At 40.7% G+C, this 17,132-nt stretch overlaps 1 protein-coding gene across 3 annotated transcripts in view; it reads left to right on the top strand.

Moving 5' to 3' along the window:
* Positions 1-447: 447 nt before the first annotated feature.
* Positions 448-17,132, top strand: part of LARP1B (La ribonucleoprotein 1B) — a 36,666-nt gene continuing 19,981 nt past the window's right edge. For 2 of the 3 annotated variants that reach the window (XM_042872033.1, XM_042872032.1), the window contains exons 1-7: positions 448-712; positions 7,215-7,276; positions 8,337-8,396; positions 11,321-11,489; positions 12,842-12,985; positions 15,219-15,362; positions 15,616-15,784. In XM_042872033.1, coding sequence (XP_042727967.1) covers positions 448-712; positions 7,215-7,276; positions 8,337-8,396; positions 11,321-11,489; positions 12,842-12,985; positions 15,219-15,362; positions 15,616-15,784 — 1,013 coding nt within the window. Of the gene's footprint in view, positions 713-7,214; positions 7,277-8,336; positions 8,397-11,320; positions 11,490-12,841; positions 12,986-15,218; positions 15,363-15,615; positions 15,785-16,656; positions 16,797-17,132 lie in introns of those variants that run through there. The other variant, XM_042872034.1, reaches the window with a different exon arrangement.

The following is a 17,132-nucleotide window of genomic DNA, read 5'->3' as shown; positions in this document are numbered from 1 at the left end:
AGCCTGACCGGCAGCTTTCCAGCAGCGCTGCAACATGCATCCCATCTAACGCAGCTTTTAATGTGGTTTGCGAGGCGGGCCCCGGTCCCGAGTAAAGCGAAGCGCTCCCGGCCGCCTTTCCTGTCGCTGCGCGCGGCGCCGAGCCGCGTTGTGCCTGCCGGCCGCTTGGCGCGTCCCCCCGAAGGCCGGGGCGCGGCGCGGCCCTTGTGAGCTCACCGCGCCGCCGGGGCGGCCGCCGCCCTCCGAGCCGGCGGCTGGCAGCGAGCGGCCTCTTTCGCTCCTCCTCTCCTGCCCCCGCCGCGGTCGCCGGCGGAGGGGCCGCCGGAGCTGACAGGGGAGCCCCGGGAGGCGGGGCGGAGCGGCGGCGGCCGGGGGAGGAGAGACGGCCGCCCCGCCTCGGCGCCCCGCCGCCTTCCCCCGAGGGCCGCTCGCGGCGGCCGGCTGGGCATGTCCACCGCGCAGGTGTCCGCCGCGCCCGCCGAGCCCCCGGCCTGGGGCACCGAGGGCCGAGACGGGCCGGCGGAAGGGGCCCGGCAGAGAGAGGCCGGGAATGAGGCCGCGGAGAGCGGCAGCCGGCGGGAGCCCGAGCCCGACGAGCGGCGGCGGCCGGCGGCGGCGGCCGAAGCCCCTCCGCCCAAGGAGAACCCGTGGACGAAGCGCAGAGCCGCGCAGGAAGGCGCGGCCGACGGGCAGCACGCGCTGTGGGACCCAGGTGCGGGGCGAGGCGGCGGGCCGGGTGAGGCGGCGGGCCAGGCGGGCGGGGTGCTGGCCGGCGCCGTGAGTCGCTTTCGGTTCCGCGAAAACGCCGCGTGTGTCGGGGAGAGCGCGTCCCGTCCAGTCCCGTCCCTTTCCTCCTCCCCCGGCTCCGCTTTCCGCCGCGCTGCACGCGGCCGGCCCCGAGAGCTTCTACATACATGGGCACGGCGGCTGGGGGGAAAGCTGCGGCGGCTGGGGGGAAGGCTGCGGCCGCTGCAGGCCCGGCACCGCGAGCGGAGCGCTGAGCCGCCCGTGCGGTGCTGCTGACATGTAGGAGCGTTGCTGAATCCCCGCTGCTTTCCTGTAGGTCAGCTCTTTGTTTCTGTTTTTCTTTGGTTAGTTGTTTTATTTTGTTTTTACCTATTTATACAATTTCCCCGTTCGGTTCGCTCCTGAGTTTTGCTTTTTAGAAGGTTGGGCTTGCAAAGGCCTTAGTATTAACAGCTGTAGTCAGCTCGCTCGTGCTGACGGTTCAGGCTGCTTCTGTGGGAAGAAATGGAGACCAAGATGGGCAGCTTGGTACAATTTGCTGGCCTTTAATTACCCCAAATGTAAAATAAAGCTGTGTGAGAGCTCCATACGGACCGCGGGCTGCAGACCTGGCTGAAATTGCCCAGCGTTAGCTTTGGGCCCCTGTGGAGTTCCTCGAAGTCAGCACTTCTTGGAGTGCTGCTGTCAGCCTGAAGCAGCTGCCAGCCTCACATATTTAGCCCGGCGTGTGCTCCTTGTGCTCCAGCCTGTGCTCCTGAGGGCTCCTGACAGCCCCACTTGTGTTCTCCTGGTCTCTTTTATCCTGGAATTAATTGTGTGCCTCCCTCACGAAGAGAAATGTATCCCTTGACAGTTTCAAGCAGACATATGCAGGCAGACAGAAATGCTCTCTAGACTACAGAACTTTTACTAAAATGAAGATGAAACCTTTTGGCAGCACGTGTGCCATCAGTACCGTGGGGCTGTGCTGTCTGTGTGTACTGACGCACTCGTAAATGCCGACTTAGCGTCCCAGTGCTGTGCTGCAGCTGCAGTCCTGCCCGTACATGACAGGGAGCTCGTCACCTGCCTGAGCTGCTGGGGCAGTCCCAATAGTAATACAGCAGTACAGTAATGCCTCGTGGGCCTGGTCAGGCCTGTGCTGGAAATGCTGCTCTTTGCTGAGGTTTTGTTTCCCGCTTAAGGCAGAACAAAAATAGTTGTTGGGGGAAGAGAGAATGGAGGTGTGGAGTTCATGCGCCACCGTATGCTATGTGTTAAGTTTGATTATTTCAGAGAGCTTTAAACTTTTTCATCTGTGCGGAAGTTATTACTTATGAAATTACCACCTAACCGAGCTGTTGCACTGGAGTATCTTATTCAGTGGCAGAATTCAACAAATAGAGGAGTTGCTGGTGGCAGTGGTACCAGTAAAAGGCATGTGAGGAGGGGTGTGCTGCGGTGTGACTGCCACCGGGAGCTTTGGAGTGAGCTTTGGAGTGGCTGATCCAGCAGGGCTTGACTGTGTGTGTGCCCCCATCCACAGGAATTGTGTTCTGAAGCAGTGAATTGACAGCAGCGTCAGTCGCACTAGGCTCTTGTAAGTGTGGTAGTATGGAAATTGCGCATGTGAAATAGTAAGTAGGTGAGCAGAAGCACTGCTGGATTGGAATGTAAAACCATTCATACAGGGGATAACAAAACGGAAAAGAATCTCGCATCAAAGTAGCAGCTGAATCCTGTTCAACTCGTTAATCTTGGCCTAATTTGTTGAAAGTTTCCTGACACATGCATGTACGGCGCCGTGCTCAGTGATAGTTACACTCCAAGAAGGGCTGCTTTCAGGCAGTCATGCACTGTGGTGTTACTCATCTGTACCACAGGCAGAACCAACTCCTTTTGAAGGCAACTGCTAAATCACTGGACAGACAATAGAAGGAAAAAGTAATGGAAAAAGCTTAAAAGTCTTTCCTGGTGAAAGAGTTCTGTCCAAGCATTGTTATCTTTTAATTTTGGGTGTCGTGTATGTCAGTAGGTTTTAATAACATGGTGGTAAACCAAACACCTCATATGAACATACTTGATGTTTTTATGGTGTGTTTGTTACTATAGTTGGGTGTTTTGAAGTAAGCCTTTTATTAAACTCGTAAGTAGAACAATTTCAAAATGATACAACGGATGCTGCTAATCTGCAGTTAATTCATGGAGAAAGACGGGTAGCAAGATGGAATTGCCAGTAAAGTTCATGGGTTCCTATCTAACTCCAGGATCTGTGGTACAGGAAGGCAGCTTTGGCAGGGGCTGCCCATGGTTAAAGGCTGTTCTTGCAGCACACACCTTCCTCCCTGCTTCTCCTGTACTGCTGAGCTTTCACTGCGTCTTCATTTCTTCAAGTTGAATCTCGGTAATTAAGAGAGGAACGCTGCAAGGAGGAAATGCCGTGTAATCATGTTGATAACCATTTTTTACCAGGTAACAAGATAAGTTTTGTTTTAAATGGAGCCAAGGAGATGTGTCGCTACCGAGGCTGTGTAGCAACCCAGCATTATTCCAGTTTTCCTTGCCTTTCCTTTGAATTTTGTTTTATCTTAGCCTGCCCTTGGAGCCAGGCTCTCCCAAAAGAGGTTAGTTACCCTTCCTCCACTTACATAATTCCCAGCTTGGAGTTGTTGAACTGATTTTATTCAAAAGTTTTCCCACCTCTTTGATGAAATACTGCCTTTTTTTATTAGCTTCTAAAAGGGAACCCAAACAACAAGTTCTGTGGTCTGTATAGCTGATCCTGAACTCTAATGAGTCATTAGGTAATTGCTCTAGAACAGTCCATGAAGTTTATGGAAGTACTCTTTAAAGCAAAATATCTGTGGTGAGTTTGCTTCCTAGTGTTCTTTGATATTGTAGTTAATGAAAGTAACTGCATGCTTTAGTCTTTCATATTTTGCTCAATTTGTCATTCTTCACTCCATTGATTTCTGGACATTGAGGACTGCCTTCATCTGGTTGATGTTTCAGTAGCAGAAACTGACTCGTGTGATATTGATTAGCAATGGTCTGTTAATAAGCAGTTGTTGCAGGTACAGCTTAGTAAAGGTGTCCTGTGTTATTAAGGATAACAGACTTTACAGTTTTGATCAAGAGATACAGCATCAGCAATTATCCGACCCCTGGAGGGAGTAAAAGCATTCTCAAATCTGCTGTCTGTGTTTTCCAGACCTATGACAGCGCATAGAACACAGCATACATCTGTTTGCATGGTATGGTATTTTTGGTTACTAAACTGGAGACTGTTAGGAGAGAGAAATGCATCCTGCTGCCTAGAGCCTCCATGCAGACCTGGCTGTGCTCTGGCACGTGCTGGTGCTTCAGCGGGAGAGCTTTTGTAGAAACTGAGCCACAGGTTGTAACTTTCTATGAAGCAGCTAATAACCCAATAATAGTAGAAATGAAGCAGAGGTTAAGAAGTGTAATGATGAACGCATCATATGTTGGGGTCTTTTTTTCTATTGATTGTTCAGCACTTGTTACACTGAAAAGCTGATTCTGACTATAAACATGTGGAAGGATGCTGGTGACATGATGCAGTGCCTTGGTTTGTTCAAGTAGCGTGAGGAAGTTGGTCCAACTAATGCTGTTTTGCTATAAAATGCTTCAACTACTGTAGGAAAGGATGTTAGCATAGATGACTGTTCTTTAATTTCCAAGAATCTTGGACCATAAACTCATGCTTTAAATTTAAACTAGCGCATGTTCCAAGGGATTATTTTGTCACATTTGCAAGACATTTATTTGTTAAAATAAATAAAGGGTTTATAAAATAAATAGGCTAAAATAAATCTAATTTGCCTTATAGTTGGTGATACTTTGGTGATGCATCTTTATGTGTAAAGTTTGCTCCTCTACCTCTGCACAGCATCTGGTTTCACCCTTTCTTTGCTACTGCTTGAGGATTGCTGTTGTTATGCAATTTGTCTTTTGTCTCTTGCGAACTGTTGTCTCATACCTTGAAATACTGCACTTGACACATTGGCACATCCTTGTCTTTCTACAGAAGATACCTTGTGTTAGAATGTGATGTATGAAAATACTTGAACCATTTTTAAAATGGCTTTGAAAGGTTATTTCAGTTTTCGTGTGGATGGAATCTTCACTGGCATTCACTGATTGAATTCTGATTGTTAGCAATTAAACTTGCTCATCCTTGATTGATTTTTCTTTCAGCCCACTCCTTCAAAGTTCAGCCAAAACCCAACAGGTAAATTGCAGACAGCTGTATATTTTCAGGGGCTGCTGGCTTCTGCTGTGGCCATAAAGTGAAGATACCATTTCTGGTAGTCAGCGCTGTTACATGATTCTGAAACCAAAGGCTGGGTTAACATTCAGCATGGAGCTTTTATCTAAATGTATGGTAGAATGAGCTTTGTCTGTGTCCTGGAGGCTGTACTCCATGAGAATGTGACAGACATGATTGAGGTGAAACTTTTAAGGGAGCCCGTGTTTTGTACTTTCACTCTCACCCTCCTCCCCCCACCCCTTATCTTCTCTTTCATGCTTCACACCAAAATCCAGCTCCCAGATGATAAGCTGGCTGGCCAGGAGAGCTCAGTTACATCTGGGTCCGAAAGAGACCCTGGAAACCTGGAGGAGCTCTTGCTCAGCATGGGCACGATCAGCCAGGCAATGTTGTTGCCTGATGTTAATTTTCTTTTCACTTAGTGTGCAAATATATCTTTTAAGTCTTAGATTACTACATGTTAGATTTATAAACAGATAAGAAAGGTTACCTACAAAACAAGTTGGGTCTCATTTTACTTGATTGAAGGTGGCCTCTGTTGCTGCCTTGAATAATATCCTATGACTAAGCACTGCAGTGAAGCCAAGTTGGCTTTTTTTCTGTTTAATTCCTTGCTTTACCAAGGATGCAGTGAGAGAAGTTGTGACAAAGCAGTCCTTGGGTAGCAATTTAAGTAGAAGTGCTGTGAGGTGAAAAAGCTCTCTAGTAAGGTAACCAAACAGCTAAAGGAGAGCTCTGTTCAGAGAGCAAACACTATGGTCAGTTTGCTGTGGTGGGCAATTGGCAGCTTTGTTGTTGGCACAAATTAGCTTGTTGCTACATGACTGCAACCTTTTTTTGCCTAATTTCATAGAGAGTGGCAGTTTACTTCTGAATGGTAAGTAAAAATTGGGATCATACATTCATTATGTGCACTGGGCATAAGGGTGGGGTTCCCAGGGTGAAGCTGCAGTAAGGAAGATTAGCGAAGTCAGTGGATGCCAGAGAGATAAGGGCTGAGGAGATGATGTTATCCTCAAGGAACTAATAATCCCCTAGTGATTTCAGCCATGCTCAATGGTTTGAGCTTGACTTTCAGTAAAAGGCTGAAAAAAACTTTTCCATTAAAGGTTGTAGCTGCTTCTCTATGGGAGAGAAAACACAGTGAGAGTGAAACTAAGGCAACTGGAAGAATGTAATTAAAAAAATGTGCATATTGAGAACAGAACGAAGGTAGGAGAAACTAAAAGGTGACTTTATCTGTCTGGACCTACTCTCCCAGGAGAAGTTATCTGGTAATAGTTCTGTTGCTATTGAGTTGGGGTTTTTTCCCCTTGAATACTCAACAAAAAAAGCTAGAGTGCAATTAAATGGGAGGAAAGTGAGAAAATTGTGTTCATGTGCAGAATGGAAATTGCATCTATATTAAAGGGCATAATGACTTCAAATGGGCACTGTTGCTCAGGAGGAGTATTGTTATTATGAAGGTTAGGTCTTCTCGTAGGGTGGTTCTGAAAATGTCTGACTATCAGCTTTCTGGCAGCTAGTTACATTTATCATAAACAGGTTTTGTAACTTGCGGAATCTGAATGTAAAAATGTATCAGTACCAACCTTACATTTATTTTGTCTTTGCACCTTTCCTTTTATTTTTTGTTCTGTTGCTTTGATTTGTTTCTGACCAGTGTGGCTCACTTGTTTAGCAGTTGCGTGATTGCTTATGAATTGAAATTACTAAGAATTTGCCAATGTGTAACAGCTTTTTTTTCATGCTCATGTAAAGGTAAATTTCTTAAATGAATCACATGATTTAAACATAGCTTCTAATATTTGGGTATCTGTTTGTTTGGGATCTCATTTTTGCTCATACCTGAATTAAAATACCAATGATTGCGATACCAATGCGATAGGCTTGGCATTGTAGCTCATCAAATGCTTACATGCTGTGATGTAATATTCTGTTCACCTGTTTTTTTTTTTTGAGGCTATTTACACTTGTTGTGAGTTTTTCAATGTCATATGTCATATTAGCTATCTTGTGGTAATACTCTTGTAGTAATTACATTTAGGAATGTTCATTGGCTTCAATACCACTTCACTTAAAAAAACATTGGTGTAATATGCTAGGTAGCAAAGAAATCGTGAAAACATACTTTGTGCTTCGTAAGCACAACTTATTACATCACCTGAAAGTATTTTTTGCTGTTGTTCTTTTTCAGAACTAGAGAATTCCACTAAACATGTAAAAGCCACGAAAGCCAGGACGAGGAAATGCAGCAAGGTTTGTATTTTCCAGAAGAACATTTAGCTTGGAGTTAGTGGACTGCTTGAATTAGAAGTCCCAGTTAATGTAACCTGCTTATCTAAACTGGCATTTAGCGCTGCTGATAATACAGTAGGAAAATGAAATCGTTTCAAGGAAATATTTCTGATTGTGAATATTGACAGTAGCAAACAGCTGCTGCTGTTAAAAAAGGAAAAAAGGCAAGATATTTTGAAGTTAAGAACAGAAACTTCTACTTCATCTTCTTATAGTTTGACAATGGTTAATTTTGAAGACAGAAAAAGGTTTAAAAGAAAAAAGGACAAGAAAATTGAAATTAGAAAACTAAAGTGGTGTGTGTACAAGGGGGTTTGAACAAGTCACAAGATTATATAAAATGGGAAGGGGCTATTATGAAACAATGTAATTTGAGAATGTGGAATGGTAGGTTGGTTTTGGAAATGCTATTTCTGTATTATGTTAATAATGAGTGTACTTCATTTTTTGTTGTAAAATTACTATGGCAGGAGAGACGTTGAATCTTCTTACTGAAGAGTTAAATTTCTAACATTTTGTGTAGCCACGCCTTCTTAGATTGAGTAAAACTAGTGCTCAAAGGTCTTCCAAATGCTAAAAGCTGTTTAAAGGGGAAGATACCTTTAAAGCAAGTAGGGAGCCATCTGTAAGACAACAATTAGCCTTGAACGTGTTTCTTTCTATACTTCAGACTGAACTCATTAGTCTGTTCTAACAATTTTGCTTGCTTATCATCTTTATTTGGCCATGTCCACTTACATGTTCTGAGTGAAGGCATTCTTTAGTTGCTATCACATGGTAGGTAAGATGTGTTTTACCTCGTTTTGGATGTAATTGCAAAGATTGGTTACTTCTGCTGTCAATCTATTCTGTTTAAAATAGCTGCTTATTTATTTTGTGTATTTTTCAGCTTTTAAGAATTGCTAATTCTAACAGCTTTGTTCAAATGGGGATAGTCTTGTCATCAAAGTCAAGACAGTCATCTTCCATGTTTTAAAAGGGGCTAGATCTAGGAAGTAACACAAACTGACTGTCTTTGCAGGCTGGTGATTTCGTTGATATTGGAGACTGGCCAACACCAAGTGAAACAGCAAACAATGAAGTAAGTATTTATTGTTATCTGCAGTACTATTTTATTAAGAATCACGTGGCCTTCTGTGATTAATGTGGTTGCCATATTCTAGACTTTGTATATTATAATAATAATAATATTATATGTTATATATATATAATAATAATTCCAAATGCTGGGCTGTGCATAACTGTCTATCCTAATACAAGAATGTCTGAACCCTTCACAAGCATGCACACACGCACTCTTTCTAGCTTTGCCTGTGTGAACACGCAGAGTAAAAAAGTGCTGTATTTAATCCGCCATGTTTTTCTTTTATTTCCCTTTTCTGTTCTTTGAGAGGTTTATAAACAGCCACAGACCTGTAATTTTTCGGACTGTGAGCACGTTCCACTCTCTTGTCCTCAAACTGTTCTATGCATAGGTGTCCTGGGAGTTATCAGAGGAATGGGGATGGAGAAAGGATTTATTTTCCTATTGCCAATGTCATCAAATTCTTTATTTTACAATATCTCAAGTGATACGTGCATGCTATCTCAGACCTCTTTTGTGTTACGTTATTTCAAGCAACAGAGTGTAGGCAATTCCTGTATATCTGGTGCTGTTTCACTCTGTCCTTTAGTCCTAGCAGAGCATCTCTGATTTTTCTGCTTTTTCATGGTGAGGGAAACCAGAAGATTTGGATTCAGCACTGTGTGTTGTATAATTCAAAACATCCAAGTAGACGCTGAAAAAAAGCATATTAAGGTAGTTCAGTATGAGTCGTTTGTCCTGTGGGCTCAGATTCTAACACCTTCCCTTTCCCCTAATCAAGTCTTATCTTTATTGTTTATGTCAGCAACTAAACATCCTCAGGTTTCTCACCAGGCCTTTCACGTTGCAGGTCAAACTTCTAGATGTCTGTACATTTGACGCAGCACTATGTTTTCTTCTAGGTAGAATTTGCCTCTTCGAGTAGCTTTTTGTACAGAGAAAATCTTTGATGTTTCTAGAAGAATTTTTAAAACCTGAACAGATTACATGCAGATAAATTAATGGTTATTCAGTTACTGAAATACCAGCTGAAATATTTTAGTGGAGGCGTACGTGCCACTAAGGTGCAGGATTTATATAAGATCCTTGATTTAACTTCTCTTTAGCATTGATAAGTTCTGTCACTAACATTCGTGCCAGTTGTTGAGATGCTGCTGCTCCAATTCTGCTCAGGGGAGCAGTGGTGATATATTTAACAATACGAGGCAGGCGTGTTGATAGACTCGCCCTCTAAGACTGCTAATTTACTGGATAACATTCGCTGGGCATCAAACTCCTGTTTGATTCATAAAACTAGAAGCAGTTTCATCTGTGCATTTTATACCTTTGATGCAAAAGGTGCATCCTCTTCATTTGTCACAGTCTAATGACTCAAAAATGCCATTCCTGAAGATTACTCTTTCTATTTCACTATGGAATGCTTCTTATTTGTAATTTTTCAGATACACCTCTTGTAATACATGAGATGTAGGAGGCTCTATAGTGCAATTAAGTTCTATAATAATGCTTACAAAAATAAATTCCATACCATAAGTGTTCTGATTCTCAGAAAAGGAGAGGGTCTACCGAGCTTAGTTCTGCCAGATTGAATAGCATTCAAAGAATTACATTTTATATCTTTTAATAATACTTTCAAATGTTAATGCTGATCTAAGTCTACAGTATGCTTATTTTACCATCTCCTTTTTTTGGGAGTGTCTGGAAAGCATACACCCATATCTTTTGTATTCTGCAGTAGCACAGTGCTTTAACATCTGCCGGTTGTGTGAAATTTAGTGTGACTGATGATTTCTGTACAGTACTAATCAGAGCGGCTGAGACAAAAACACAAATGTCTGATGTTTTCTGAAGTAGTCTTTTTCAGGAGTATTTTTTTTTTTTTTTTTTTAATAAAGATTTTTTGCTTTCCCAAATGGTCTAGATTGTATTGCATGAATGTTAATTAAACTTCTGTTGGCTTCAATACGTGAGAATTTAATCACAGAAATTCATGTAGTGTCTGTTATACCAAACAATCAGTTTGTATTTTATCTCGGTTGATTTGTTTAGGAGAAGATTTTGTATTCAAAGTAATTATGGGGATAGTACTGCCATATCTACTGTATGCATTCCAGCAAGTTCAAAGCAGTCTCCACAAGATAGGAGAACTTCAGTTTGGCAAAAATGGTTGTAAGGTTGAATTTTGCGTGAAGATATCATACCAACTTCACATGACGTTTTCCACTATTTAGTGAAATGCTGTTTGCTTCATGTTCTTTGAAGCTTGCTGTTCTATGGGATTTCCAAGAAATGATGATTTGCAGCATGTTGGCACTACTAAAATGCAAACAGTTCTAAGTAAATGCTATATTCTAATTTTGGGGGGGGGGGGGGAGGGGGGGTGTGAATCTAATCATACAGCTCCACATCTGTTTTTGGCTCATGTTCTGATTTAATGAAATAGATTTGACAGAGTTAAGAGCTGTGGCTCCTTATAGTTTACATGGACAGCTGAGATTGGTAAATCAAAAAATCACACAATGCTGTGCATTCACAGTTGTGTGAATAGAGCTTTTAAAAGTCAATCAGTCTTAACAGTAGATACCAGTAAGTACATAATGTTTCTTTCTTTCCTGTAGTATGAAATTCAGTTTTGAGGTATTGAAATGTGAGTGTTGTACGTTCTGTAGCTTTGCATCTTCATGTTAAAAAGCAAACCAGACCCTGTTCCTTTTAAAGTATTGTTTTCATAGTCTTGCTAGACTAGCAGAAAACAGTTATTTTTTTAAAAAAGTCTTCACAAAGCAACATAGTTGTTAAATCTCACCATCCTGAAGATTTCAAGAACAGCTAATAGTAAAGGAATTTTAATAGGTGAAAGAAATTTATCTTTTGCTATCACCAACTTTGCTGTCAGGAATAATTACCAGTATTTTTTTCAGTGCAAGTCTGTAAGTTACAGTAAGAAGCCAACAAATAGAAAAGAAAAGGAGGAGAAATTTGATCAAAAAGGCGATAATGGAACCAAGGACAACCTGGAGGCTAACCCAAATGGTCCAGGAGATAACATTAGTGAAGATGAAGGTCAAACTAACAACCAAAGGAAAAAAGGTTTGTCTGGATACTAAGTATAATGCAGTAATTAATTGTTGATACATTTATGTTAATTCCAATTGAATGACCTGATGGAACATTTTGTCTTTCATTTTTTAGGTAATAACAGGATACATTGTGTTAGGAAGATGAAAACTGGCCTCCTCTCTCAGATTTCAGAGTGTCCTATTTAATCAAATAGGAATTCTGGAGAATAAGCAATTCATGTCTTGCTGATGGTTATATGGAGCTCTGACAGAAAATCACTGGAAAATTGTGGTTTCATTTGATTATCATCTTTCGTATTTTTATTCATTGAATAGTTAGAACTATGTTCATTTAATTTCATACACATATGTGCATGCATAGCACTGTAGGTGGCATCATTTTAATTTTCATATTTTGATACTAGCTTACACCTTGAAGTATCGCTTGAGAACTAAACCAGATTTGTTGTTTCCCCTCGATCCAATATGTTACATTAAAAATAGGAAGCAATTGTTTTTCTTAGTCAGTAAACTTGAGTGAAATGAAGACAGAACTGAGGTAGCTTTATAATATTGCTGCCATCAACTGCTTTATTTCTTGATTCCTTGCTGATAGTTCTTTAGATACTAAAGACCTTTGTTAATCTTGCTGTTTGTATATTAAAAAATAAAATCCTGTAGTGCTTTTAATTTTTTTAATCTAAGTTAAAGTACAAAGCAAAGCATACCACAGGAACAAACTTGTTTTTTTTTCCCCTCTAATGTGGATTATGAGTGTTATGTGTTACAAAGTTCACAATATCAATCAAGAGTAGAACAGTGAATATTATCACTAAGTAAATGGCCAGTAGAAGTTCAGGCCAGCCTTCAGCAAGGTACCGCTTTGCTTACTGTTTTTGATGCACAGAAATGAATTTAATCTGAATGTCTTGATGTAAAACTGCTGTACCACAGCAAAATTCTCAGGAAGTTTTGTATGGCTAGTGATTATAATCTTTATTTCAGTAATTAACCTGACATGCTATTTTTTACATAACGTTTCATGTGCAGATTGAGAAATTATTTAATAATGAATTTAGTGTATGTATTTAACTGTATACTTATGGAGCATGCATACGTCTAAAAATTAGAAAGCTCACCTTCATTTACTTATTATAAGGTTATCATTCATTTTGAGAAGTTCTTGCTTACTGCATCTGTTGTTGTTCAATCATTTCTTACATCTTAAAAATACAATTGGTATTTAAGCTGCTTCTCCTAGTTTTTTTCACATGGGAATTTACTGTTATTTACAATTTTAAAAGCAGTCTTAAATAGAATCTTAAATGGAATTTGAAACTTCAAGCAATATCATAATTAAGAGAAAGTTGTTAACTTCTTCAGGTAACAAGCAAAAATGGGTTCCACTTCACTTGGATGATGTAAGGTCAGATAGTCAAGAAAGATCAAGCTCTCGAAGTAGCTCAAGATCTCAGCTGGAAACAAGCAAGTTAATACTTCATAACAACAGGCGGAATGACACAAGAAGTAAGTAGTTTTCAATCTCTTTGGGTCTTCCTGTTTGTAGCAAATGAAGTGTGACTTAAAACCTCTTGGCTGTTAGCGTAAGTCCAGTCAAAGTTAACCAGAACATTGGGAGTGCTACGTTGCCCTTCTTTTTTTTCTCTGATGGGTGAAACCACGTGAGTAGGCATTAGTTTGGCAGTTGATGTTGAAACTTGACTTTTCCAGTACTAAAATACAAACCAAAACAAAAGAATAGTGTTAATATTTGCCAGTAATTCATAAAAATAAATGAATTGTACCGTAGTGTAATCTTCAAGTTTTAAACTGGAAAGTCTTGTTTAAAACGTTATATTAGATAATTATTTTTTAATTCTTCACATATTCATCAGAATTGTAACATCTCAGTCAATGACTCTTTGAGTAAAAGAGCTTGGTAACAGTCTATTTTTACAGTCTGTGCTGGTTCAGAGCCGTGTGTTCTTCTGATGGCTAACGACTATGTGTTGGGCTACAGTTTCACAGTGCAGAAAGTCTGATAATGTTCTTTAAAAGGTTGCTCTGTCCTGCTCTACTCCTGTTCCTGCGGTTTGTTGCGGCCAGAGCAGTTGCTTGTGGGACGCTTTGAATTCTGCATTGGCAATTCTTCTGGTACTGTTCTCTTCTTTTGCGTTCACTTCTCCAGTATATTTCTCAGCATGGCCATGCAAAAAGCTGTACTAGCACAACAGAGAGTACAGTGCACCGTAGCTGGTACTGCCTTTGGTCCTCAGGTGTTCTAAATACAGCTTGTCAGGAAGTAGAGATCTCAGGCTGACTCTAACTCTATGGTTTGTATATTTGCATTTAAGTTTCTGAATTGTGATTTGCATTAACAATTCAAGTGTTAATTCCCTATAATAATAAGTGCTGGACACCACTGAGATGAGTTTTGTTTTTGAAGTCATTTTAGAAACACTGATACAAGGGTTTTATCTGGATGTCTGAGGAACAGAAAGGGGCAGGGCAAGGATTTTTACTAGTGCTTCACTTTACTCCAGCAATTATTCCTCAGGAGCCCCATGGTCAAACAACCACAAACTTCTAGTGTAAACTTTACATCAAGGCTATGATCGCTTAAGATGAATTTCAGGGTGAGAGAGCATAAAACCTCTTCTGTTCTTTGGAAATATTGGTTATTTAAATTCAAACAAACATACCAAACCTGTGTCAGGCTTAAATATAACAGTTACTCTTGGATGTGTTATTTGTAGGGCTTTTGCATGTGCCTAGGAGCTGTGTGTACACAGTGCAAAAATGAAACTGGCTAGGGGAAATACTTCAACTAATGCCACATTTGGAATCTCTAAGAGGCTGAGGTCCAAATTCCCATAGAGAAAGACATGTACTGACTAGGACATTTGTAAATTCAAGTTATTATTTGACAGAAGATAGAATACAGAAACTTGAATGTACAAGCATACAGATTAGGTTGCAGGGTTTCTTTAAGATAATTGCTAGTAAAGCGGGATTTCTAATAGGAATTTTAAAAAGTGTCTTTAGTCAGCCCTATGTTGAAGTTAGCAGATCTCAGAGACATCAGATGAGGTTTGTACACCCAGCCATTCTTCTAACAAAGGAGTTCCCTGGAATACGGGGATGATTTTACAGAGCTTAGATTTACCTGTGTTATCAAAAAGGGATTCTTAAGTTAAAAGCTCCGTTTAGGGGAAGATCAATAGAGAATAAGATATTGCTGTTTAAAAAGCTGAGTCAGGGGAGTGGTAAATGTCTGCTTCTGGGAACAAAAGGGAGGTTCCAGGGGGCCTTGGAAATCTTCCCCAGAGCAGAATTATCAAGAGCTAGCAGCCCTGTGTAGCTCTCTGTAACTACTGGGAGTTGTCCACAGGAGCGGAGAGTTATTACCATGCCTCAAAGGAGAACGGCATGATGATGCATTCCTATCCTGGACTTACTGCATATATTGTGATCCCTGAGTTGGCATGAGTGTCCAGTTGCTTCGGAAGCATTTGAGACTGACTGCCAGTCAGCTCATTTGCTCGTTATTGCTAGCAGCTCCTCCCCATTCACACCTAGGCACTGCTATACAAACCTTTCTTCAGCAGTTTCATTTCCTTCAACGTTTCAGAGTATCCAAAAAGTAGAGAGTGCTTTTCTGTGCTGTTTTTTAACGTTAATATCTAGGAATGAATCGGAGACTAATTAATTTCACTGTGAGGTTTAATTATGATTGTGTGATTTTTTTTTTCTTTTAAAGATTGGCATCGTGATAGAGAAAAGAGAGACGATCACGATGAAGTGTGCAGTGTGAGAAGTGAGGGTGGCAGTGTTCGAGAATTCTCCAGAGGCAGAGGAAGAGGCAGAGGCAAAGGAAGAGGACGAAGCAGAGGAAATCCTAGAAGTATGCAAAGAAATAGATGAGTGGCATCTATTTTTTAAGCTATATTTGTAATGTTGATGTTCTCATATGAAGTTAGGGTTATCTCAAGGTACATATCCTGTAGCTTGATACTTTCAAGTAGTTTGTGGGATTTCTGTTTCTTTCAAATCAGACATTGAAAGCCAATCATGAAGTTGTGTGCTTGTTATGTTTATGTCTTAAAATATGTTTGTACCAGACTGAATTAATTTTTATTTTCACCTGCATTTTGAAGGGAACTTTGACTATTCAGTTGGTTATCAAGAACTGTATGGTGAAATAACTGACCAAGCATTTCTACCTGAGCTTAACTCTAGTATGACGTATTACTACGATGATGGAACAGGAGTGCAGATGTATTCTGTGGATGAAGTTCTTCTGAAAGAATATATAAAACGTCAAATGTAAGTAGACTGTTTAGTATGCAAATATTTTGAAAGATCATTTAATAAAAGGATTAAACACTCTTTGGAATGAGTTATTACCCATAAAATGGTGGGGATGAAGACATTTCAACTTGGTTTTGATTTGACCGTTACCAGTGTCTGTTTGAACTTACTCACAAATGGGGTGAAAAGCCATGAGCGATGGGGAGGAATTTTAAGGCAGCTGTTCTGCATCTTGTGCTGTAGCGTGGCTCTAACTCATATACCTTCTTTATTTATGGTACATAGCCCTTTTTTATGTTGTCATGTAATTGAGATATGGATGTCTCTGAGCTTGTGTTTTTCAGTACCATTGGTCTGTTTGCTTATAAAGCTCTTCTTGGGTGGTGCAGCTAGAGGTTTCCCTTATTTGCTCTCGATTTCACTTTGAGTGTTCTTGTTAGTTTTATGTTTTCAGAGTGTTTCACTTGGAACATTCAATGAAAGAGTAGTTTTGCAATGATACTTGATTTTCTAGTAATCTGAAATGTTTACTTTCTCATGTATACCATTAGGAATGAGAAACCATCTGGAAGACTGATTTTCAACAGGAGACATGTCAAAAGGGTCTGGAAACCACTAGTTCATTTTAAAGAGACAGTTTCCACCACTGGCAGATATTTCATCTTCTGTACTTGTAATGGCATTTCCCCATGATGCCTGTGTGGTGGTTTTTTATTGCCCTTGTATTCCATAAAGCAACTTGCTTATTTTATTCTTGCTTCTTTTGTTACAGTTGTCGAAAAAAAGGAAGAAAAAAGCCTGTATAAGGGCAGAAAGTATCTGGCATGTGACTATCAACTTCAAAACTTCTATTGCAGTCTTTTTTGTTACTCTTGCTACCAGGCCCCTATGACACCTGACAGTGGACATGTACCCCCATGTCAGGATAATCGGCCTGCACTGTCCTCAGACAAGTGAGGGAGGAGCACAGACACTCCACTGTTGGCCAGATTTCTGGGCATGCAGTGTAGAATCCAGACCTTCTAAGGTAGGACATGATGATGTCCCCCTTTGGTGAGAAAAATGTCAGTTGCAGCATTGGTCACATCTGACTTCTGGTTATATTTGTGTCTTATTTTAGCAAAAAGAGGTTGGCAGGTGTCCATGAAAGACAGCATAGCTGGCTAATCATTGCCATTGGTTGCTTGTCTGATATAGTCTCCCAAGGCATTTGGATTATGGAATTTGCTTTTCAAGAGAGAGAGATTCTTGAGTAGGTTTAGAATATACCTTTACCGTTTTTGTGCTCCTTTAAAAAAAAAAAAAAAAAAAAAAAAAAGTTGTTTTATTATTCATTTCTTATATCACACAAAAATGATGGGAA

This window comes from Lagopus leucura, unplaced genomic scaffold (assembly GCF_019238085.1).
Source record: "Lagopus leucura isolate 7727_CA_CO unplaced genomic scaffold, USGS_WTPT01 Super-Scaffold_100004, whole genome shotgun sequence".
NCBI lineage: Eukaryota > Metazoa > Chordata > Aves > Galliformes > Phasianidae > Lagopus > Lagopus leucura.
This window is presented reverse-complemented; position numbering and strand designations above follow the sequence as displayed.